The 23,773-nt window shown below is 43.6% G+C and overlaps 1 protein-coding gene across 7 annotated transcripts in view; it reads right to left on the bottom strand.

Moving 5' to 3' along the window:
* Mettl8 (methyltransferase 8, tRNA N3-cytidine) overlaps nucleotides 1–23,773 on the bottom strand; it is a 69,079-nt gene that overhangs the window by 19,342 nt on the left and 25,964 nt on the right. For all 7 annotated transcript variants that reach the window (XR_007588747.1, XM_050122130.1, XM_050122137.1 and 4 more), the window contains exon 3: nucleotides 8,223–8,314. Coding sequence is in view for 6 of the 7 variants with exons in the window: in XM_050122130.1 (XP_049978087.1) it covers nucleotides 8,223–8,314 (92 nt within the window). In the remaining variant the exon portion in view is untranslated. The remainder of the gene's footprint in view (nucleotides 1–8,222; nucleotides 8,315–23,773) is intronic.

Raw genomic sequence — 23,773 nt, 5'->3', positions numbered from 1 at the left:
CTATTTACGAGGTGAATTTGAGATGAATCACCATTAACTAGAATTTAATACTATACCATGGCTAATCTCAAGATGTATTCCCCTGAGAATTAACGAGGGTGGAGTAGGGAATTCAGGAGAGTAATGTGACAAAAATATGTGCAAGCAGTTCTATTTATTACAGGAAAGAAGCAGCAGCTTACTCAAATCGCATCTGGAAATGAGCACAGAAACCACGCAGGCCTAAACAGGGCAGACCCATGTGGCACCCGGAACATACAGGATAACAAGAAGAAAAACACTCACACACCAGCCAAGACACTGGCGGCAACTCTGACATTTAGTTTATACTTATTAGTAGTGGATGAAAGTTTGGAACGGGGTAATATAATGATTATTAGATAGCTCTGTCTTTTGCAAAGCGGTTGCCAAAGATAAAGAACAGTAACTGGACAGGCAGGGAGGAGCTGGGAAGATGGCTCAGTGGGTAACAGCTCTTGCTCTGCAAGTCCTGAGTTCAAATCCCCAGCACTCACAGAAAAAAACCTTGCATGGGTGTGCATTTCTGTAACATTAGCATTGGGGGTGGAGACAGGTAGATCCCAAGAACTCACCGGCTAGTAAAGCAGCCTACCCAACGACCACAACAAACCAACCAACCAACCAAGAAAACAAGCAGGAAACAGCGAGCTTCTGGTTTATTGACCATAAGGCTAAGTGTGAAAGAGGAAGACATCTAACCTCCTGCTGTAGCTTCTACACGCCCAGACATGGGCCAATACACTTACATGCATGTAACACACAAACACACATACAGAATCTCATGTGAATTATCCATTCATTTTGCCAATTTCCTTTAATGAGAATTAGCATAGCCTCTTTAAGCACCCCCCATATATGTGTGTATAGATATACATATATATGAATTTATGGAATACAGGCATTACCAGGTACACTGAAATAAAAAACTAAATTGGGCACCTAAATTCAACCCTAGCTAGGCAGTGGTGCATCCCTTTAATCCTAGGCCTTAAGAGACAGAGGTAGGGTCAGAGTCAGGCACACCTCTGTGAGTGCCAGGCTGGTCTATATAGTGAGTTCCAGGCCAGCCAAGGCTACATAGTGAGATCCTGTTTCAAAAACAAAACAAAACAAAACCAACCAACCAACCAAACAAACAAACAAACAAAAAACCCATCAGTAACACATGGTTTCAGGCTCTATGTCAAATGCTTTTCTTAGATTTTTCTCCATTTGCTCCTAACAGTATTGTTACCTAGGTGCTGCTTATTGGCCTAGCTAATTTCTACCTTGTCCTCATCCTGGTTATCGTTGGGAACAGGATGTTTTAAGGCCAGAAGTTCCTCTTCAGCTGGGTTAGCCAAAACCAACTGGCACTAAGATAGCTGATGGTGATTTCTGGAGGCCTGTTTAGTGATCTAATTTACATACTAAGTGACATCCTACCAGGCTGCCTTGGTAAGAACCACCGCACTCTAATAGATGTGACGGTGCCTGAGAGCTGCCATTCCCAGAAAAAACATAGCTGTTCTTCTCTCCACTGACCTACTCTTCCCATGAACTAACTGCATAAGTAACGGGTTCCACTGTGACGCTTTCATACATATATATAAATGACATTTCATACATGTGTATAAAGCTCTTGATTCACAGTCATCTCGTAAGTCTCTCTTCTCCCCCTCCCCTCCTCTTCTCCTCTTCATTCCACTTGTCCCAAGTCTATGGCTTCCCTACCCACCAGGGGATGAGATCTGTGAGTCCGAAACTCCCATGTGTCTGTGTTTTGGACACTGAACAAACTTGGAGTTCCTCCCACGATGCTTCATTTTTACCCTCTGACATTGCTACACCAAATGAAGAAAGGAAAAAAGAGAAAGGGGGTAGGGAGAAAGAGAGCCAGACAGTGCAAGAGCCAACCATGGGGAAGCCAACAATTTAGGGTTAACAGTATCTTTCAGATATACAATGTTATTCCAATTTATAGATAAGAAATTCAGTGTCAAAAGGCAGGAGATCCCCCCTTCCCAGGTCACCTAGCCAGAAAGGGAAGTCAAGACCTAGATTAAGTCAGTCAGACTCCAAAGCCCTTGATTCTTGGCCATCACATAGCCCCATCTCCCTAATACAAAGTTAGTATGTGCTCCCTCCAAGGTATCCCTAAAGATAATCTGTTTTTCTGATTCTTATTTTCCTCCCAATTACAAAGCACTAAATTGAGATTAAAACCTCAATGCAAGTTATAATAAATAAGCTGTAAAGACAATGCTGGCTGGAGTCAGCCTTCAGAGAGGGAGGTGAGCATGGAATCAAGGCCAGTTCTTTGAGTGAGATAGAATACAAGCTAGATGAAGTTACAGGACGAATTCACGATTAGCAACAGAACCTCACAGTGGTCTAGGGGTGCAGGTTGGTTTGTGGGGCGGACACACGCAGACATGTGGCTGCCCCATGTTGGCATTGTCAACTGCACCCAGCAGTGTCTTCCATCAATGCTGCAAGTCCATGGTCCCCGAGAGTGTGCAATGGTTTCCGTGACCTTACAGGAGCACAATCAACTTCATCGTAATTATGGGCCTGAAACAATAAACACCTCTAGTGTTATCACTGAACTTCCGAAACTGAAAGTGTACCTGTAGTGACAGGGAACAAAAGGTGCCACTCTAACCCAGGTAGAAAAACTTCAGGCTCACTCTGTTAACAGGCCAGGAACCATAGAGTCTACACAGTGTGGGGAAAGCTGAGCTGCCCTGACGATTAACAGGTGGGTGATGACAGATTTTCCTTGGAGAAACAGCTTTTTCTTTTGTTGTCCAAGGTTGCTAGCTGTCCAGGATAAACTGTTCTATGCCAATGGCAATACATGGGCTATAGTTATCAGTTTTGGCACAGCCCAGTGAGGAACGTTCTCAAGAATTCATTTATTAAGCTCCATATAGCTGAGCAGAACAAGGAATACACCACACTAACCGTGCTTACAGGTTCACAAGTCATCTGAATTGCCCTGAACATCATAACTGAAAAACCAAATTAAACCATTTATGTATCTGGCATATATGATGTGATTAATATGAATTATGAAAATTTATTCTAAGTTGCTATGTAACAAAAAGTAATTTAAAGTTATTTCTGTACATCAATTACGCAAATACCTGAACTCTCAAAGCTGGAAATTTCCACATGTCACTGAAGGAAGTTCACTGTCTAATAAAAGAAAACTCTTAAAACTACAAAATTGGAAGTGGGATTCTCAGGGCGCTGCGTGGAACTTCCAGCAATCCGAGTCTCCTTAGAGGCAGGCAAACTGTCTTTATCAACAGGGATGTGTAACCACTCTGGTCTCCTTCTCCTTCCTATAGAGCATTCTCTTCGGCAGCAAGGCATTCACAGCACAAAGTGCAGACCCTTATCTGCCAGCCGTGGACTCTTACTCTAGGTACGACTTTATTTACAAAGACATCTTAAAGCCGAAATAGCAGCTACTGTAGTTATTAAGTTCTAAAAACCCACTATAGTTGCTACACAACTAGCTGACATACAGCACGCTGGAGATCTTTTTAAGGAAATTATAAAGTATAATCGTGTTAACTCAAAAAACTCTGATTATATCTTTTTTTTATTTCTCTGGGTTAACCCAGTTTTAAAAGAAATATGAGCTATAATAAAATTGAAAAGTAATTAGGAATAGAAAACATGGAATTAAAAATCATTAATCTGGGCAATCTAATTGAAAGAAATATTGCTAACTAGAGCCTGGATGCTATACATTTTCGTTATACAAATGAGCCCGTAGCCGCTCGGCAGCGATTATCTGTCATGCAGAAGATCTTCTTTGCGGATTGTGAGGGTGTTTTCTAGCCTCTGTGATCACCAACAGCTCTGACAAAAGGTGAGAAGTGGGAGACGGGAGAGTGGCATGCAGAGACCAAGAGCAATGCCACAGACAGGGTTGGCTGGTCTGGATGAACAACCGGTATGTCCTCTCAGTGGCATTAATAACGAAGATAAGATCAATCAACAGTGTGCCTGTTCTACAATGCGCTGCAGATGGAATCCTTTGTGATGGCAGAGAATTGCCCTTTCAGACACTTGGCGACTCTGGTAGATATTAAGAGATGGTGGCTAGGTCAGAGCTTCTTTAGGGTTCTCACTAAGCCTGGGGGCAGAGCAGAGCAATCTATTCTTTGAGCCACATTCATCAGAGGCACGAGACAGGGACTGAACACTCTCCCAAGACTTCTTTGGGGTCTCCGGTCCCTTGCAGCGGAGACCCTGCTGGTTCTCACTGAAATATCCTGTTCCTCAGAACAGCTTTCCTTCTTTGCTACCTCCCTGCAGTCTTTACTACATCTTGCTTTGAATATAAGAGAGCAGGCTGGAGTGATGGCTGGCGTTTTGCAGCCCATTCTTTTTGTAAGGATACCTTGCTCAGCCTAGATATGGGGGGAGGGCCTTGGTCCTGCCTTGAAGTGATGTGTTAGGCTTTGTTGACTCTCCTTGGGAAGCCTTACCCTCTCTGAGGAGTGGCTGGGGGGCTGGGGTGAGGTGAAGGTGGGGGAGCAGGAGGAGGAAACAGAGTGGGAACCAGGATAGGTATATAAAATGAGAAAAGATTGTTTTTTTCTAAAAAATTAATTACATATGTATATATGTACATATGTATGTATACACACATAATATAATATAATATAATATAATATAATATAGCACCTGTAGCATCTTTTTCTGCACTGTGGTCCCCTGCAGTGTGGTCCCCTGACACTGAGGAGCCCAGGGCACTGAGCAGAGGGAGGAAGAGAGGACCCGGCACAAATCTCTGCTTCTTTGAGGTATTCTGAAATGGAATCTTTAGTTCTATCTTCACAGTGGCCAGAAAAATACTTAGAAAAGACTGTCACCATAAAGGCAAATCAAATGTCTCAAAGTGGCGCCGCGGCCTTCGTGCCTCCTCTCCTCCTCCACAGAAAGGCCAGTCATCACCTTTCTATTTTGGTCCCACTATGGTTCTGTAGGAACTGTCGTTTCTTCACTGCGGTTTCTGAGGCGTTAAAATAACCTCATTAGCTTCACTCAAACTCATTGTTAACACACACAGGACAAAGTAGGCGGCCACGCAGAGAGCTTTAACATTATCAGCCCTGCTCTACTTAAGTTCTGAGCAACATATTCAAAAGGAAGAAAAAAATCCCTGGTTTCTCATATTATTAGGATAATGTGCAAATAATAGTGTGGATAAGTTTTCATTTCCTGGAAATGACTTAAAACAACTGACAATGCTGAACTTAGCTCAGGCTGGAGTCTCCACACCCAGGTGGCCACTCTCTTGAGTCATGTGGAAAATATGTCTGTGCAGCTGCTGGCAAAGAAGTGAGTTCTGCTTCCTCAGAACCAGTGGCAGCGCGCCTGCGAAGGAAGGTGATGCTGGCCGGCTTACGGCAACACTGCCCCGGCTATCCACTCTCAAGTCCAAGCCCAACACTCCTTGGCAGTATTCCACTCCAGGACTGCCCAGTTAGAGCTCATAAAAATAGACTAATTCCGCTGGGGTCAGAGGCTCATCTTTCTTCTCCACCCTAGGATGCACTGATGCAGAGGGAGACGGACTGCACCAGAGGACACGAGAGGTCACCCCTGACTCCAGAGAGCAAGGCAGGCTGGCACTGGCTCCTCTGCCGGCCAAACGCTGCGGCTGTCTCGTTATCTCAGTCTCTCCAGATACCTTTGCTTCAGATTCCAGCAATCGCAGGCTAACATCTCAACCGTGTTTCTCTTGATTTTCACTATGTGCCTTACAAGGAAGAGTGTAAACCTTTAACCCTGGGGAGTTCTGGACATCTGGTTAACCTAGGACTGGACCGCTAGCTTTGGCCGAGCCTTTCGATAAGTGCCAGGTATGTATTCAGTCTTTGTGACATTTACAGTAGCTTTTGAACCAAACAGCTGCAAAGCAACCACTGACAGTATGTCAACAAGTGAGAAAGCCTGTGTGCTAATAAAATTTTATTTATAAAACCATGCTGCAGGCTAGGGAGATGGTTCAGTGGATAAAGTGCCTATACAAGACCAGAGCTCAGATCCTTAGAACCCATCTAAAAGGTATGGCAGCTGGCTGTAACCCCAACACCAGAGAGACAGAGAATGGAGATCCCTGGGGAAGCTTGCTAGTTAGATCAGACAGAATCTGCAAGTTCCAACCTCAGCAACAGACTTTGCTTCAATAAATAAAGAGCTACTAAGGAAGACACACCCAACTTCAGACCTACATACACTGTAAAAACGCACACAGACACACACACATACATACACAAACACACAGACACACACACGTGCACTTGCATGTGCTAATTTTGGGGAAGGGAGTTTCAAAACGGGGTTTCTCTGTGTAACAGCTCTGACTGTCCTGGAACTAATTTTGTAGAACTAGGTTGGCCTTGAACTCAGAGATTCACCTGCCTCTGCCTCAATGCTGGGAGTAAAGTTGTGTATCAGCACCGCCCAGCTTCAATGTGCTAGTTTTAAAAACTGTGGTTAAAAACACATGAAATGGAGCATCTTAGTCATTCTTAAGTGCATGGTCCCATAGTGTTCACATCACTGTGGAACAGACCTCTGGCATCTTTCCCAAATGCCGACTCTAACTCTAATCCCATTACATAGCTCCTCCTTCCCATGTACCCAGCCCTTGGCATCACCATCATGTAGTATGTTTTCTTACCCATTTATCTATTCCCCGCTGGGAAATGGCTGCTGAATCCATGTCTCCAGAATATGTGGGCATTGTTACCGTATTACCCAGGTACTAGCATGGCCCTGTTCTTTCCTCTAAGGCTAAACTTACTTGTCTCTTCATTAACCTATGAGCAGGCTGTTCTTTAACAGTATTGCTTGTTTTAGACACTTGAGTTTTGATTGTGTTTATCTTCTACCATGGAGACTGCTGCCATGAACATGCAATGCTTATGTCTCTTTGACAGTGTGCTTTGGATCTTTTGTGACATATTCTAAAAGTGACCTGAAGAACTATAGGGGGCTACTATTTTAGTTTTACTTTTTTTTGGTAAGAGTTTTTGTCTGAGTATGTGTAAGTGCTCCACATGCATGCCTGGTACCCATGGAGGTCAGAGGAGAGTAATAGTCTCCTAGTATTGGAGTTACAGCACAGGCAGTTGTTAGTAGCCACACGGGTGCTGTGAATTAAACCAGAGTCCTCTGCGAGAGCAGCCAATACAGCAAGCACTCTTAATCTCTAGTCCCTTCATTTTTTTTAAAAATATTTTTTAACATTTAAGGAGTCTCGCACTGGTTTCCACGGTGGCTGTCCCATTCACATAAAATGCACACAGGGCTTCTGTTTCTCTTCATCCTTTTCAACACTTGTCATTTTTTAGTAGTTTAATAGTAGCCCAAGCCAAACTTGGAGAGCTATTACGAAGCTGCCAAGGCCTTCCCTGAACTAAACTCTGAATACAGACTCTCCCAATACAACCACTTTTGATTTCCCAGGAAACCTTTTCCTGGGCTGGGGAGGTGGCTCAGTGGGGGAACACGCTTGCTGTATAGACAGGGGGGCCTGAGTAGGACTCCAGGTATGGCAGCTGCTTCGGTGATCTCAGAGCTGAGTCGGGGTGGGGTAGAGGCAGAGCTCACCGTGCAGCCCGTCTACCTGAAATAGTGAGCTTCTGGGTCATTGGCAGACCTTGTATCAAAAAAACAAAAAACAAAAACAAACAAACAAACCAAGGTGGAGAGTGAAAGAGGAAGACAATAGAAATCGACCTCTGACCCCACACATGCACACAAGTGAGCGCCCCGAGACACACACACACACACACACACACACACTTGCATGCGTGCACAGTCCCTTATCCTAAAAGGCCAGCAATATTTTGATATGAATTTTTCTTTTGACTTTAAGTTTACGAGTCTGTGAGAAGTTCCCAGCAGGAGAAGTTCCGGCAGGAGATGCGTGCACTAACACACTGAAAGCGGCCCAGCTAGAAGCAAAGTTTAAAGCTACATTTTCACATCTTGCTTAAAATGCCACCCATATGTCTATTTCCCAGAAAAAGCAACGTGACTACAAAAGACCAACTATAGGGTGAAGACATAATTTATTTCATTAATTTTGGTCCCACTACAAGGGAAGAACCGGGAATCCCAGCAATCGGCTGGGGTGTAAGCTAAGAACGCTTGCCTACAGGGGCATGGGGAGAGCCCAGCTTTACCTTGCTCTTCTGGAGCAACTCGTGTGGCTGAGTTTTCCTCTACTTGTTTTCTAGCTGCGTCTTCTTCTTCTTCAGACCACTGCATGTGATCCCTATTAAGGGGGGAAAAAGAGAAAAACATGGTTGACAAGTAGGGAAGGCGGAGTCCATGTGGCCAGGCCTGCCATCTCACATCCTAGACCAAGGCATACAAAGTGGCCATGTCACACAGACTGGTTTCGTGTTGATGTTGCTTCCTAGTGCTAAGCGCCACCCTGCAACTCCTACAGGTTTCCTGTTTAAATCTGGCTGTGGGAAAAGCCAGCCACCTTTGGGAAATGGCTGCATTAGTCACGTCCTCAGAACATTCCAGTGTGTTACTGTCTGTGGGCTGGGGTATTCTGGTACTCTACTGCCGGAAATGTGTGTGAGCACACGAGTGTGCACCTGTGTGTGTGTATGTGGTTCTTAAATGTGGACAAGTCAACATCAGCTGTCTCCCTCCATTCACTCTGTTTTGATTATTTCTTAAGATTTATTTTATGTATATTAGTGCTCTATCTGCATGTACACCTTTATGCCAGAAGAGGGCATCAGATCCCACTATAGGTGGGTGTGAGCCACCATGTGGTTGCTGGGAATTGAACTCAGGACCTCTGGAAGAGCAGCCAGTGCTCTTAACCACTGAGCCACCTCTCCAGTCCCTTCTGGACATCACACTATACCTTATTTTTTGAGATAGGGTATCTCACGAAACCTGGCACTCACCCATGGCTAGAATGCCTAGTCAGCCTGTCTGGCCAGACCCCAGCTTTGAGGCTACAGATACATGATGTCACCACACCCTTTAAGTGTGGGCTCCAGGGACTCAAACTCAGGTCCTTAAGCTGCAAGACGAGCACTTTACCCACTGAGCCATTTCCTCAGCTGCAAGATGCAAGTTTTAAAATATTTGGTTCTAGGTGCCTCGTTAGCGCAGTAGGTAGCGTGTCAGTCTCATAAAATATTTGGTTCTCTAAATTTTTAAAGTAATTTAAGTTTCATTTTTCTTAAAAGCTATTTCAATTTCAGGAATACATTAATTTATATTTAAATGAAATGATACGTTTTGTTGTTTTGAGACAGATTTCATTGTGTAAGCCAGGCTGACCTCACACTCATGATGATTCTTCTCTCTTTTCTTTTCTTTTCTTTGTTTTTTTTTTTTTGAGACAGGGTTTCTCTGTAGCTGTCCTGGAACTCTGTAGACCAACCAGGCTGTTCTCAAATTCACAGAGATCCACCTGTCTCTGCCTCCCAAGTGCTGGGATTAAAGACGTGCGCCACCGCCCAGCTCTTTATTGATTCTTTGGGAATTTCATATTATGCACCCTAATTCTGCTCATCTCCTGGGCCCTCCATATCTTCCCCTAACCCCTGCAGTGTCCCCAGAAGAAAAATTTAAAAATCAAAACAAAACAAGCAAACAAAAATAAGGACAACAAAAACCCCTCTTTGTTTCTCTTTCTTTCCTGTCTCTCCAACACCTCCTCATTCATCCTGGTGGCATCGGGAGCAGTGTGTCACACAGTATGTCCTTTTGTCTAGTCTACCCCATCAATGGAGGCTTTTTTTTTTTTTTTTTTTTTGGTTTTTCGAGACAGGGTTTCTCTGTGCCTTTGGAGCCTGTCCTAGAACTAGCTCTGTAGACCAGGCTGTTCTCAAATTCACAGAGATCCGCCTGCCTCTGCCTCCCGAGTGCTGGGATTAAAGGCGTGCGCCACCATCGCCCGGCTGGAGGCATTTTCTTAATTAGCTGTCAGATGACCTTAACTTGTGTCAAGCTGACATAATACAAGCCAGCACGGATAGCTACAAGAAACAATGGGGCAGTGTGGAGGCTAGACAGGTAGACCCTGAGCTCACTGGCCAGTCAATACAACCAAGTCAGGAATCTTCTCTCTCACAAAAATAAGGCAGACAGCAACTAAGAAATACATGCAGTTTTGAGCTCTGTCTCCACATACATACACATGCACACAGGCACCTATAAACACACACACATGCCCAGAGAGGCTCTGACCCTGTTATCATACGGTATCATCTGAACAATGAAAAGGGATAAATAAAATTCGTGATGGCTCAAGAAGACTGACAAACATCAGCCGAGCAGTTGGATTAAATGATCATAATCATAGGCATCACCGCCACTTCTTATTTACTGCATGTCAGGCATCACACAAAACACATTTCATATATTTGTCTTATTTGAACTTTTCAAAACTTCTGTAAAAGAGTTATAATCCTGCACATTCTATAAGAGGAAACAGAAATATAGCCAGGCAGAAACCAAATTCAAACCCAGATTTGGGTCATGTATAGTTAGAATTTCCTTTGGCTGCCAATCAGCTCCCAAGTAGCCACAGAGACTTATTATTAATTATGAAAGCTTGGCCTTAGCTTAGGCTTGTCCCACTAGCTCTTTTAACTTAATTTAACCTGTTTCTATTCTTCTATGTTTTGCCTCAGGGCTTTTTACCTTTCTTTATTCTGTATGTCCTTCTTTCCTGCTTCCCCTGTGCCTGGCTGGCCCCCAGCATCTCCTTTCTGGTGTTTCTTTTTCTTTCTTCTCCTGAGCCTAAATTCCTCCTCCTTCTTACTCTCCCTGCCCAGAAGTCCCACCTATACCTCCTCCCTTGCTATTGGCTATTCAGCTTTTTGTTAGACCCATCAGGTGCCTTAGGCAGGCAAGGTGACACAGCAACACATCTTCACATAATTAAACAGATGCAACACATCTTTGCATAGGTGAACAAATATTTCACAACAGTCACATCAAAGTCCATCCTCACCCCCTTAGTTCATTAGTTTCTACCAAGGTAGCTGGGAGTGCTGGGGGTTTTAAGACTTAACTCTTTCTCCATCAAGGGCATGTGTCTCTGTCATTTCTAGAGTCTTGGAAGTTGCTTGCAAAACACTTCCTGTTTACTTAGGCAATATTAATTTCTTCAGCGGTCTTGGATGGAGTTGAAGACTAGATATTTATGGTTGCAGTTTTCTTTAAATATGAAAGAACATAAGTTAGGTGTATAATTTCGGATTCACTAAGATAGGATAGATAATGCACTATTTTCTCTGAATATGCTAACTACAACTATACAAAATATTTTAAATGTAATTCTAACTTGGTAACTGTTTTGTTGTATATAGTTTTACTATGTTAAAGTCAAAACGTTCCTTTTTATTTAGACAAAAGGGGGAATGTTATAGAATATCATTTTAAGGTGTGTTATATTTGTTTATGCTCTGGAACATCTGCTGAATGATATAAAGATGTGCTGCTTTTGTTTATGCTAAATTTGTTTAACTCTGTGCAGCTGTGATTCTTTGCCTGTCTAAAACACCTGATGGTCTAATAAAAAGCTGAATGGCCAACAGTGAGGCAGGAGAAAGGATAGCCAGGGTTGGCAGGCAGAGAGAATAAATAGAAGGAAAAATGAAGAGGAGAACAGAAGGAGCAAGAAAAGGAGGAGAGGAGGATACTAGGGACTAGTCACCCAGCCAGCCACAGAGTAGGAGTGAAAATAAGATATAGAGAAGTAAGGAAAAGGAAAAAGCCCAGAGGCAAAAGGTAGCTGGGATAAGAAGAAACGCTGGCTAGAAACAACCCAAGCTAGGACCAGGCATTTCTAACTAAGAATGAGCCTCTGCGTGTGATTTATTTGGAAGATGGGTGGCGGGTCCCCCCCCCCCAAATCAAAGAGTAAAAAGCAACCGACAACAGGCGTGGGTTTTCTTACTGCAGAGAGAGAAGGGAATGATGAGGCAGTGGCATGGAAGTTAGCACTGACGGTAGACACGATAGCTCAGGTAGCTCAGCCAGTCAGTGCTGTCTGGGAAAACGGGAAGGGCACAAAGGTGGGTTAGGGCTTGGGTTGGAGGAAAGGCGTGCGCGCACGTGTGTGTGTGTGTGTGTGTGTGTGTGTGTGTGTGTGTGTGTGCGCGCGCGCGCGCAAAAACGACTCTCCCAGCGGGAGGCTGGCAGTACAGACAGGATACACACAGGGAGCAGTAAAAGTGTGTCCACTGTGACTGCTTCTGTTTAGCAGCTGCGGGTGAAGCTGGGAGCTGGGTAACGGGATTTCAGAGACTGGGGAGTACCACGCAAGACCACGAGTGGAAAAAGCTGCAGGGAGATCGGTTAGATTGCTGTGGTCCAGCGGTGATAAACCCTAAAGTGGCGGCAATGGGAAAGCAGAAGGAAGAAGACATGGAGAAATCTGCTGCTGTAGTCTAGCCATGAACCACAGACTGGGGAGAGTGAGGCCTGACTGTAAAGACACAGCATGAATGTCTAGGAAAGCGGGGTGAAATGGCAGAATAAGGAGTCACCCTGGGAGGCAGAGTGAGAAGCCTGGTTCTATGCTAAGCAGTGTTTCTGCAATCAGATCCGTGAGTGCATTCGGGTGGCCTAGTTACCTGGCTATAAACACCTCTATTGAAAGGTGAGAAACTGGTTCATTCTTTCCTCTTCCCGCTCCTCACCACCTTTTAAAAAAAAGTATCTTGTTATGAAGCCCAGACAGGCTCCAATTTGTAGTAATCCTCCAGCCTCAGTCTCCTGAATGTTGGGATTACAGACTCAAACTACTGTACCCAGCTCTGCTCTTCTAAAAAGGATGTTGTGGTCTCCAGGAAAAGCAAATGAAAATTTAAAAAATTTCACACATATTTAACTACAAGTCTCTTTTTTAAAAACCCAGTCACAACCCAAACTGGCACTAAGCATTTTCGTCATTTGTTTTAAAGAATGTAATTAAACTTTTGTTTTTACTTAGTTACTGTAGAGGTGATCCTATACAAACTAGAGCTGCCAATTGCTACTTTATATACTGTTCACACACACACACACACACACACACTTTTGATGTGACAGCTATAACACTAAAATGAACAAGTCATTTAAAAATTACTATTACTAAGGCTGGGATGAGTTAATCGTCTACAAATTCCTACAATATATACAAAAGAAACAGTTGTGGTAGGAATGGGGCCAGTAGCCCCAACACTCAGGAGACTGGAACAGAATGACTTGAGCCCAGGAGCCAGGTTCAACAGCATGGTGAACCCCATTTCCTAAGAAGACAGGAGGGTCAGTACTTCAAGGCCAGCCTCAGGTACACAGTGAGATGTAGGCCAGCTTGGGCTATGTGGAGTGAGTCTGTTTCCAAAGGGAAACCTTCATTCAGTGACAGAACCAAGTCCCGAGCCAATGAGAGTGTGTGTGGTCTTGAAACACTGGTCTTAGTCTTACTGTCACGTCCTATTTCTTGAGTAGTTAATAGATTTGATTATTTATCCGATTGCGCTTAACTTCCTTTCATTGTTCTTTAGGTTGCTTCATCTTCTTAACTGCGAAATGAGGAGAGGCTTGCACACTTGTCTGAGGAACAGAGGTCCCCACAGCACAGTTCCCCACGGCATCTACAGACATCCCTGCTGCATTTACAGGGACTCTCTGCAGCTCTTGCCAGCAGAAATCGGATTCCTCTGCAGGAAAACCCAGTGGCCAGCAGTAAGGATTATTCAAGGTTTTTGTTTTCCTTTGTTTTTCAAGTCAGGGTTTCTCTGTGTAGTTTTGTAGCCTGTCTTGGAACTTGCTCTGTAGACCAGGCTGGCCTCCAACTCACAGAGATCCACCTGCTTTGGCCTGCTGAGTGCTGGGATTAAAGGTTAGCGCCATCTCCGCCTGGAGGATTATTTGAGTTTTATAAGTAAGAAACACAACTACAGAATTCAGGCATGACTAACCAGCAAAGCAAAGCACCAGGCATTTGACAACCAATGGAAAAGTCATTTCCACTGTGTGCTCAGAAACAGCACACCTTGGAATTTATTATAATGAAATAGCTCAAAAGAACAGAGAAATTCTATTCAGGAAAACATCTGGGGCTGGAAAGATGGCTCAGCCATTAAAGGCTAGGCTCACAACCAAAAATATAAGAAAACATCTGTACAAAGATGTTTACGGGAACACTAACTATAATAACAGCAAGAATATGGAGGGGACACTAGTGGTGTTAGAAGTTCAAAGTCTCGAAGAAAGACACTGCCAATAAAGTGACAAAGCAGACAATAAACAAGGATGGAGAATCTGCTGCTATCAGAGTAGGGTTTCATATACCTGCCGTAAGGGCAGCTTTAAAATGTGAAGACCTAAAGAATATTCCAGCACTGTCTCTTGAGGAGCCCTAACTCACTCCACAGTACTCTCTTCCTTTCTTAATGCCTACACTTAATTCTAGATAAAACTTAAAAAAATTCCAACTTTGTTACAAAAACCAAGTGAGCAGCTGGGGATGTAGCTCAGTTGGTAAACTGCTCCGACTGTGCAGGAAACTCTTGGTTTGACCCCCAAGGGCTGCATAATCCATGCACCACCATGCTCACACCAGAGTCTCTCTGTGTATCCCTGACTATCCTAGAACTCACTACATAGACCAGGCTGGACTGAACTCAAAGAGATCCATCTGTCTGTCTCCTGAGGCCCAGAATTAAGTACGTATACCACATAGCTGGCCCAATAAATATATTTTAAATAAAATCATTGACCCTTGGAAACATTCTTTTTAAGTATTTGATCTAGCAAAGCAGGCCTCATATACAATATGACTGTTCCTCACACTACGGTGCGATGACCCGAGGGAAGCATTAGTGTGTGCTCACACTGCAGAGGGGAAGGCTGGTGTGTGCTCACACTGCAGAGGGGAAGCCTGGTGTGTGTGTGTGCTCACACTGCAGAGGGGAAGGCTGGTGTGTGCTCACACTGCAGAGGGGAAGGCTGGTGTGCGCTCACACTGAGAGGGAAAGCCTGGTGTGTGTGTGCTCACACTAAGAGGGGAAGGCTGGTGTGTGCTCACACTAAGAGGGGAAGGCTGGTGTGCGCTCACACTAAGAGGGGAAGGCTGGTGTGTGCTCACACTGCAGAGGGGAAGCCTGGTGGGTGTGCGCTCACACTGAGAGGGGAAGGCTGGTGTGTGCTCACACTAAGAGGGGAAGGCTGGTGTGCACTGCACAGATACAGCTGCTTTCCTGAGCGTCTGAGCACTGAGGCAAACAACTTTTTTTACAGGATGCTATTTTTACTTGAAAGAACAACTCCAAATAAAACTGTAGTTATCTGGGCGTTTGGCATATGTTTTCTTAAAGGGAAACGAAATAGCCCATCACTTCAAGAGAAACAAATGCTAGTATTAGCTGACGGCGATAATCTGGTGCTTTAAGTAAAAATCAGAACTTTTGAAAATTCATGTCTACTGCCACGACTCTGATAGCTTCCTAATACTTACAGAGTTTTCTGATGAGACTAGTGATGATGTTAACGAATGTGATTTTTAAATATTGTACAATGAAGTGTGTTAACATTTGGGAATTTTGCATAAAACAGAACACCAATCTCATCAAATTTATCCATGCTCAATGTTGTGAAATGGTGAACAGGTAAGGACTCCATCCGAAATCCAGAGTGCACAACAGGTTCTAACACCAAAGAACATGAGCGGGTATCGTATGCTTATAACCCACGCTGTAACTAATGAATGGCCGCTGATACCTGGTAGAATATGGAGAAGAGCTTTAGGTGGGGCTAGGTGTGCAGGCCTGTAGCCCTCAGTAGCTGGGAAGCTGAGGAGGGCAAGTTCAAAGCTTCCTCTGGCTACAGACCAGCCTGGGCAGCTCAAGACACTAAGTATAAAATGGGCTGTTGGAGTCGCTCAGTAGCAAAGTATTGCCTGTCGTGTTCAAGGCCCAACACCTATTACCAAAGTAAACATAGAAACAAATACAAATTGTTCTGAAAGGGTATGAAGACTATCCTGCTTTATAATACATATCCACGCAAGGACACATTGCCTTCCTACAGCCCAACCTAAACATGCTACCGAATCTGAATGTAGAAGCAGACGTGAGATCCCAGCTTCCTCAGCCAAACCCGATGCTGAGAGACAGGTAAACTCTTAGGGCAGCAACAATCTTTGCACTATACTTCTGAGAATTTATAGATACTTTCTTTAACACATGTAATTTGAATTAATATGCAATGTTTTCACTACTGTTTTGAAATGAACAAATATATATACACACATATAATATATACATATACATACACACAAATATATTTGAGGGATTTGGGTTTTAGTTTTTGAGACAGGCTCCTATGTAGCCCTGGCTAGCTGAGAACGCATTATGTGCATCAGGCTAGCCCGGGACTCACAGAGATTCCACTTGCCTCTGCCTCCTAAGTTAAGTAATTAAAGCTGTACATCCCTAGCTTGAACAAATATTTTAATGTCCATTTTAATTTCTACTATAAAAAATATCAACAGGCACAATTCACATAAATAATAGGTATGGTTCTCTGTGACTTAAGGGTACAAAGGAGTCTTGTGACTAAAGTGTTTGAAACTATTGGCCTAGAATAACCCCTAAAATTATGCAAAAAACAAACCGCTAAAGAGTCAGTAGAGAAAACAGAGCACAAAGCACTAACTTGATTCAGATCAAAGTGGGAGAAAAGGAGCAGAGAGACAAAATTAAAAAATGACTAAACAAAACTGTAATTTATAAAATTAAGAAAGTGCAAAGAAGTCACATGACACCCACTACCCCTAGTATATATATGCACATATATGTTCTGTGTGTGTACATACAGAGAGAGGCTTTGAATGGAGGTGTCCTGCATAGCTGAACAATGACAATCCCAGAAGCCATGGATGATCAAATAAAATCCCCATGCCAGGTGTGGGATATTCTCGGAGTTGGTCAGGAGGCCTCAGCAACCCCCAAACAACACAGCCAGTGGTCTTGGCTTCTCTCCGGACCTACATATTCGATCTAGGCTGAATAAAGTCAGCACCCACCTTGGTAGCAAGACAAAGAGAAATCAAGCTGAGACTGAGCTGGACGTTCCCTCCTTGCCTGGTAGATTGCATATACCCAGAAGGGGCTGTTGTGTAGGCAGCTGAGGGAGAAAGTTCATTACCCATCTTGCCCAGCTGCGGATGACGGAGGCTACAACACCAACCCACCAGGCGAGAGGGATGTGCTCACTGTGCAACAGTGGTAAGGAGGGAACCAACTGGTTCTGACTACATTTGAGGCTCCTCCACAGGAGGGAACTCAGGCCTGGTCCTGTGTAAACCTAGTCAAAGCGTGTGGTTGGGAAGGACGGGGGCCCTTTCCTTCTCTTGGGAACACTGGATATAGGGGTGTGTGTGTCGGGGGGGGGGGGGGAGTGGTCTTCAGCGCTGCAGTCACCAGGGAACAACCCATGCTTTGGTGGACAGTGCCTTGCCTAAGCTCAGGAAGAAGGCCCTGCTGAAACTCAGTAGGTCAGAAAACAAAAGAACAATCTAAAGACAAGAGAAGAGGGGTTAATGAGGGCTGGTGTGAGGTAAGAGAGTGTGGGATTAGATTAGATTAGAGTGAGTGAGTGTGATTAGAAGTCACTACACGCGTGTGAATAAAGGAGTGAAATTTATCACCAGGGCTGCTATGTCACGTTTCTTTTCCTTTTATCTTTATTTTCCTTCCTTTTCCCTTCCTTCCCTTCCTTCTGTGTGAAAATTAAATGTATTTAAAAAGGTGTCTCGTTGTTTCTGGTTTAATTGTCTTGTTTTGATTTTTGAGACGGGGTCTCGGTACACAACTTGGAATTTACTCGTAGACCATGCTGTAGACCACCAAACTTAAGAGTGTTGCCTTTGGATGTGATTCTGTGTCCATCTAAAAAGCATCGTATTGTGTCAACCGATATCTTTTACTATTGACATTTCCCCCCGGCACTCACAGGTGTTCCCTCCTAGTTCAGTTCTCTATATCCACTGCCCATTTACCCATGGATCAAAAGGGTTTATTGCTTTTCTAACAGGGTAACAAATACTCTGTCTATAAATCCTGATGTATGTGTCTTTCTGCTTTATATTAATCAAGGAAGACTAATACTTCTCAAAACATTATTCAAATTAGTACTTGAAATTCTAATTATTCTACTTCATCAAACTAAGATGCTATTATTTTCTGTACCTGTAAGAAATAAAACCTCCTCCAATTACAACAGTAAGATATCATCAACTGTAAGAAGTGTCATGATTTCAGAGACGTTAATTAGTTCAGGAGTGTGAGTCCCAGACTGGATGCGCTGCAACGGTTACAGGTGTATCAGCTATAAGTGAACTATTTTCAATTAAACCTTCTTTTCCACTATTTATGCTAATTTGTATCACCGACTCCTGGATGCCCACTTCTCTTTTCAGCCGTCAATATATCCTGATGACTGTTATTAGCAAGTCAGTTTCTTCCTCAGGGCTAAATGACTAACAGACATAACATGAAAAAATCTGAGGCCTCCACATCAGAATACAATGGGGTGGGAGCCAGCCTGAGGTGGCCAGCAGTCTTGATCTCTCTGATGAAACATTCACTGGGAATCCTGTTACATACGAGATGCTGAGCTCTGAACCACTGATCAGGGTGATGGGGTAAAACCCAAAATTGTTGAGGGGTTCTAATCTATACTAAAGCACATACAATGGACCAGGCAGATAAGGAAGAGCCAATAGGAAGGTGCATTCTTTCCTTAAAATTCAAATCCTACTAACACTATACATATAAACTGTAGCTTGTGCAGCCCACCATCTCCAGAACTGGGGGGAACGAGGTAGGCGAGTGAGCGTTTGAGGCCAGCCTGAGCTACATGATGGGATCATGCCTCAAATAAAGACGAGAAAACCTGAAAAATCAAAACGAAATTCCTTCATCTCCCTCCCTCTCCTCCTCACCAGGTCACTCTGCCCTCAAGAACACTCACTGACCTGCTGCTTATCTCTAAAAATTAATCTGTGTTTTCTAGAGCAGGACAGAAAGTACCCTGCTCTGCAGTGAACAAAATTCAAACACACAGGTTTAAACTGCAACTAGCCACACATAGCTGCAACTGGGAAGGGGAGACGACTACATTCTCCATCCATAAGGCCGTTTACTCGTTACAGGAACTTAAAGTTCATGCATGCTGTGCATATCTTTTTTAAATTTTTTATTCAGGTGTATGTATGTTTGCGCATGTGTGGCAGAGAGCGTGATGTATCCTCTGGAGCTGGAGTCACAGATGGCTGGGAGTTGATTGACACGGTGCCTGGAACTGAACTCAGGTTCTCTAGAAGAGCAGCAGATGCTCTAACCACTAGGCCATTTCTCCAGCCCCACCTTGTGTATCAATAGTGGGTACACATTTAGCTTTTCCAGAAACTGCCAAGTTATATTCCAAAGTGGCTGTGTCACTTCCTATTACCCCCAGCAGTGTAGAAAGTTCTAGTCCTTCCATTCTCACCAACACTTGGTATGGTTGGTATTTTGAATTTTGGCTATTCAAATGAGTTGCGTTTCATTGTGGCTCTAATTTGCATTCCTCTAAGGACTAGTTATACTGAGCATCTTCCCATGAGCTTATTTCCTGACAATGTTTTCTTTGGTAAAGTGATGATGTCTTTGCTCAGTTTTATTCGCTTGATGTTTATTATCAAACTTCAAGAACTTTAAAAACTATTCTAATTATGAGCTTATCGATACAAAGGAACAAACTATTGATACATTGAACAACATGGATCAATTCTGAACAATCCTGCTGTGAGGCCAGGCATGTGTGACTCCTTGAAGGAAATACTGGAAGGAGTACACTAACTCACATGACATGCTGCACTCTTCTCTCTCCTTTCTTTTCCTTATTTTGTAGGTAAAACTTCCTAGACAGTGTACGATGGATGGAGGCTAGAATCTTCCTGGTAAGCGCACCTTGGGGTGCTTACAAACATCATTAGAAATGGGCTAGTCCAGGTGCTAGAATTAGCCTGTAAGGGTTAGAGTTCATGGGCCAAGCAGTTCTTTAAATGAATACAGTTTGTGTGGTGTTATTTCGGGCGTGAGCTGGCCAAGCGGCTGGGGTGTTGGGGACGCAGCCCCGCTGCTCTTATTTCAACAGTGTACTGTTTTCAAAGACCTTTCCATTAAAGGCTAAGCTCATAACCAAAAATATATGTAAAACATACAGAGATCATAATACTAACAAAATAGCTAATTCTTAGGTGGTATATTGCTTATTTCCTATATTTAGACACTTTAACATTATATAGAATCATTTAATCCTTACAATACCAGAGAGGCAGTTTTTACTATTATCATCCCATCTCACAGATGAAGAAACTGAGCTTTAGATGGATTAAGCGACTTCTCAAAGTTAGGTAATTATTGAGTCTGTGTTCTACATGTCTAGATAGTGTCTTTTGTGGTAAGTCAGGCTAGAGGAAGCTAAAGGAAGTACTTATTGATTAACTGTACTAAAGATCTGAGGCTGCAACAGGGGATGGACTGAGACAGTAAACACAGCGATTACATAAGGAAGATTATGTAATGAAGAGAACTCCTGCCATCTGTACCTCTTCTGATTTTGGAAATGATCCATTATTCCCATGATCTATGTAACAGGTCATGTTGCAACATCCAGGTCTTACCTCGAGTCTCCTGAGAATGCCTTAGCTCGGTGTTTTCTTAACTAAAGGTCATAACCCTCTGGGGAGTCATGAAATCAATTCTGCTAGTCTGAATGACATTTAGAAACAGAAACGGGGAAAAAAAACCCAGAAACCATGGGTGCACAGCTCAGAGGGTAAAACTAACCATTCAACTCCCAATCTTGTTTATATGCACATATACTGGCTTCACACACCGATCCATGCAATAAACTGCACTTTTCTAGAAATCTTTTTAAAAATCAAACAAGTCATAACAAAAAACACATTCCTAAAGAAGACAAGGAGAAAAACGAGAGATTTTGGATAGAACTGTGGACTTGGAGAAAAAAGAATAAACTTATAAATCTTCTGAGAAGCCCAAAGCAAGCAGAGTGTGGTGGTTCTAGCCATCCTAATACGGCACTCAGGAGGCTGAAGCAGAAGGACAGCACTTGAAGCCACTCTGTGTGTGTGTGTGTAACAACCTGCAGAAGTCAGTTCTCTCCTTCCACCATGTGGGGCTCAGCAATCAAACTCAGGTTCCTAGGTTTGGTGGGATGTGTCTTATCCTGCTGAGCCATCTCACTAACCCAACGGCTCAGCAGTTAAGTGCGTTGGCAGTGCAATTCCCAACAACCACAGGGTGGCTTCAAACCATGTACGATGGATAAAAATAGGCATGAAAAATAATTTAAAGAGAAGTACAAAAAAGTGTAACAAAACAAGATAATTTAATTTTTTAAATCTCTTGAACAATATAACTCTAAAACCCATGAAACCCGTAGGTATGTATGTATGTCTTTCTTGTCAAAACACAAGACAGAAGGCAGCACTCACTTCTGGTTTGTACAACCACCTTTTTCTTTTTTGGTTTTTTGAGACAGGGTTTCTCTGTGGCTTTGGAGCCTGTCCTGGTACTAGCTCTGTAGACCAGGCTGGTCTCGAACTCACAGAGATCCGCCTGCCTCTGCCTCCCGAGTGCTGGGATTAAAGGCGTGCGCCACGCCACCATCGCCCGGCAACCACCTTTTTCTTAACGCTGGGGCATTCTTTCTAACCTTCTCCTGCTCTCTCCCTCTACAAACACTTAAATCTCAACGTGTAATATTTATTTATTTATTTATCTATCTATCTATCTATCTATCTATTTATTTATTTATTTATAGGTCGAATCTTGCTATGTAGCTCAGGCTGTCCCAGATCTCACTATGTAGACCAGGCTGGCCTCAAATTCACAGAGACCTGGTTGCCTCTGTTTGTTAAGTTCTAGGATGAAAGGTGTGTGCCACTACACCCACCCCTAACATGTATTATTTTTGTTCTTCATAAACCCCATACTTTACTGAATAAACACTGATTTTGCTTCAGACTAACTGGTCCTGAGATATTTTCTGCACTGTGCGTGAAGCCATGAGCACCCTCAGTAGGGAGCTCTGAAGAGAACTCAGCTGTACAGCAGGCCGTGCAGCGAGCTGAGTCTCCCTTGGCAGCCTCCTCAGCTACATCTTCAGGCCTGTCACACACATCATCTTCTTCCCCGCAGTGGGAGCTGGATCCAAGGCATTTTAGTCGCTCTTCGGCTCCTGGCTATGATCCAGCACGGTATTGGGACATCTGAAGCCGAATGTCTTCTCAAAGCTTATCTAAAATGTCTACATAAGCTTCTTTCCAAAATAAACTCTGACTTTACCTATTTTTATCAGTGACCTAAGTTCAAAACTTCAAAATCAAATTCTTCCATTCCCTTCATTCTGCCAATTCCTCTTTATTCTTCCTTCACAGTCTTCACGGGCAAGGACACCATCAGCAAATACAGGACCTAGTGTCATCCCTCCTAGTGTGGTGCCTGAATGTCAGCTCTGAATCCAGCCCCACAGGCAACCTCGTTCCTATTCCACCTCCGGCCTATACCATCCCAACCTCGCTGGAGAAAAGACTCTGGAGGTCAGGGTCATTGATCTCCTGGAAGAGCCTTAAAAAATAAAAAAATAAAAAAAATAAAAACAACAGCAGACAATTTTCTTTAGCATCTCCTGAAAACGCTTTCTACGTCCTCTGTATTTTATGTTTCTGTCATCTGTGTGATATATATCAACAAATACTTTTGGTGGGGAGAGGGTGGAAATGGTCTCATTCCATAGCTCTAGCTGGCCTGGTACTTGCTATGAAGACTTGCCCAGAGGTTCACCTGCCTCTATCTCCTGGGAATGAAGACCTATATCACCACACTCAGTTCTCAACATATACTTCTGTGTTACTCACTGTTTCAAGCACTGAAAGCAAAATAAATAATTCAAATTTCAGGTTTTCCCAATGTGAGAAATCTTCCTGGCTGGATGTGGTGGCTCATCTGGCAATCCCAACACTTGGGAGGTGGGAGCAAGAAGGTCAAGGGGTCAAGGTCACATCCACCTCTGCTACAGGGGAAGCCCAAGACCTGCTCGAGATATAGGATACTGTCTCAGAACAGAAAAGAAGTTCCTTTCCTATGTCCATACTTTCTCATTACTAAGTTGTTTCTTTTTGTAAACTTAGTTATTTTACATGTAGCCCACAGTTCCCCCCTCCTCTTCTCCCCTTCGTCCCCCCAAGTTGTTGCTTATATGACAGTCTATAAAACTCAGCCCTTGGAATTTGAAGCACTGTGTTGCACTTATTAGCCTTTTTATAAACGACCATCTTCCCCAATAGCATGGTCTTTTTCAAAGCATGAAGCAGGGTCATGCTGAGGAGCAAAGGGCACTGAACGCGCACTTGACAGATACGTACGAAGAGGGCCTGTGGGGCACAGGAGCTCCAGCCCGGTGGCTGAGGCCTCTAATACAAGCTACTCAGGAGACTGAGGCAGAAGGATGATAAGGTAAAGCAACAGGGCCACAGGGAAAAGGGTCCCAAAAAGGCCTGTTCTCTTGGCCCCATCAACAGACTGGCCACTCAGGGCCGGGGGCCTGCAAGGACGCCAAGGCTAACGGATGTCCCGGGGAACTGCCACTTTCCATTTGCAAAGAAGTTCAGAATCAGCAACACGTT

This window comes from Alexandromys fortis, unplaced genomic scaffold (genome assembly GCF_014885135.2).
Source record: "Alexandromys fortis isolate MF-2015 unplaced genomic scaffold, M_Fortis_MF-2015_v1.1 scaffold_8_9099976_23576923, whole genome shotgun sequence".
Taxonomy (NCBI): Eukaryota; Metazoa; Chordata; class Mammalia; order Rodentia; family Cricetidae; genus Alexandromys; species Alexandromys fortis.
Note: the sequence above shows the minus strand (reverse complement) of the source record. Positions and strands in the feature narration are given on the sequence as shown.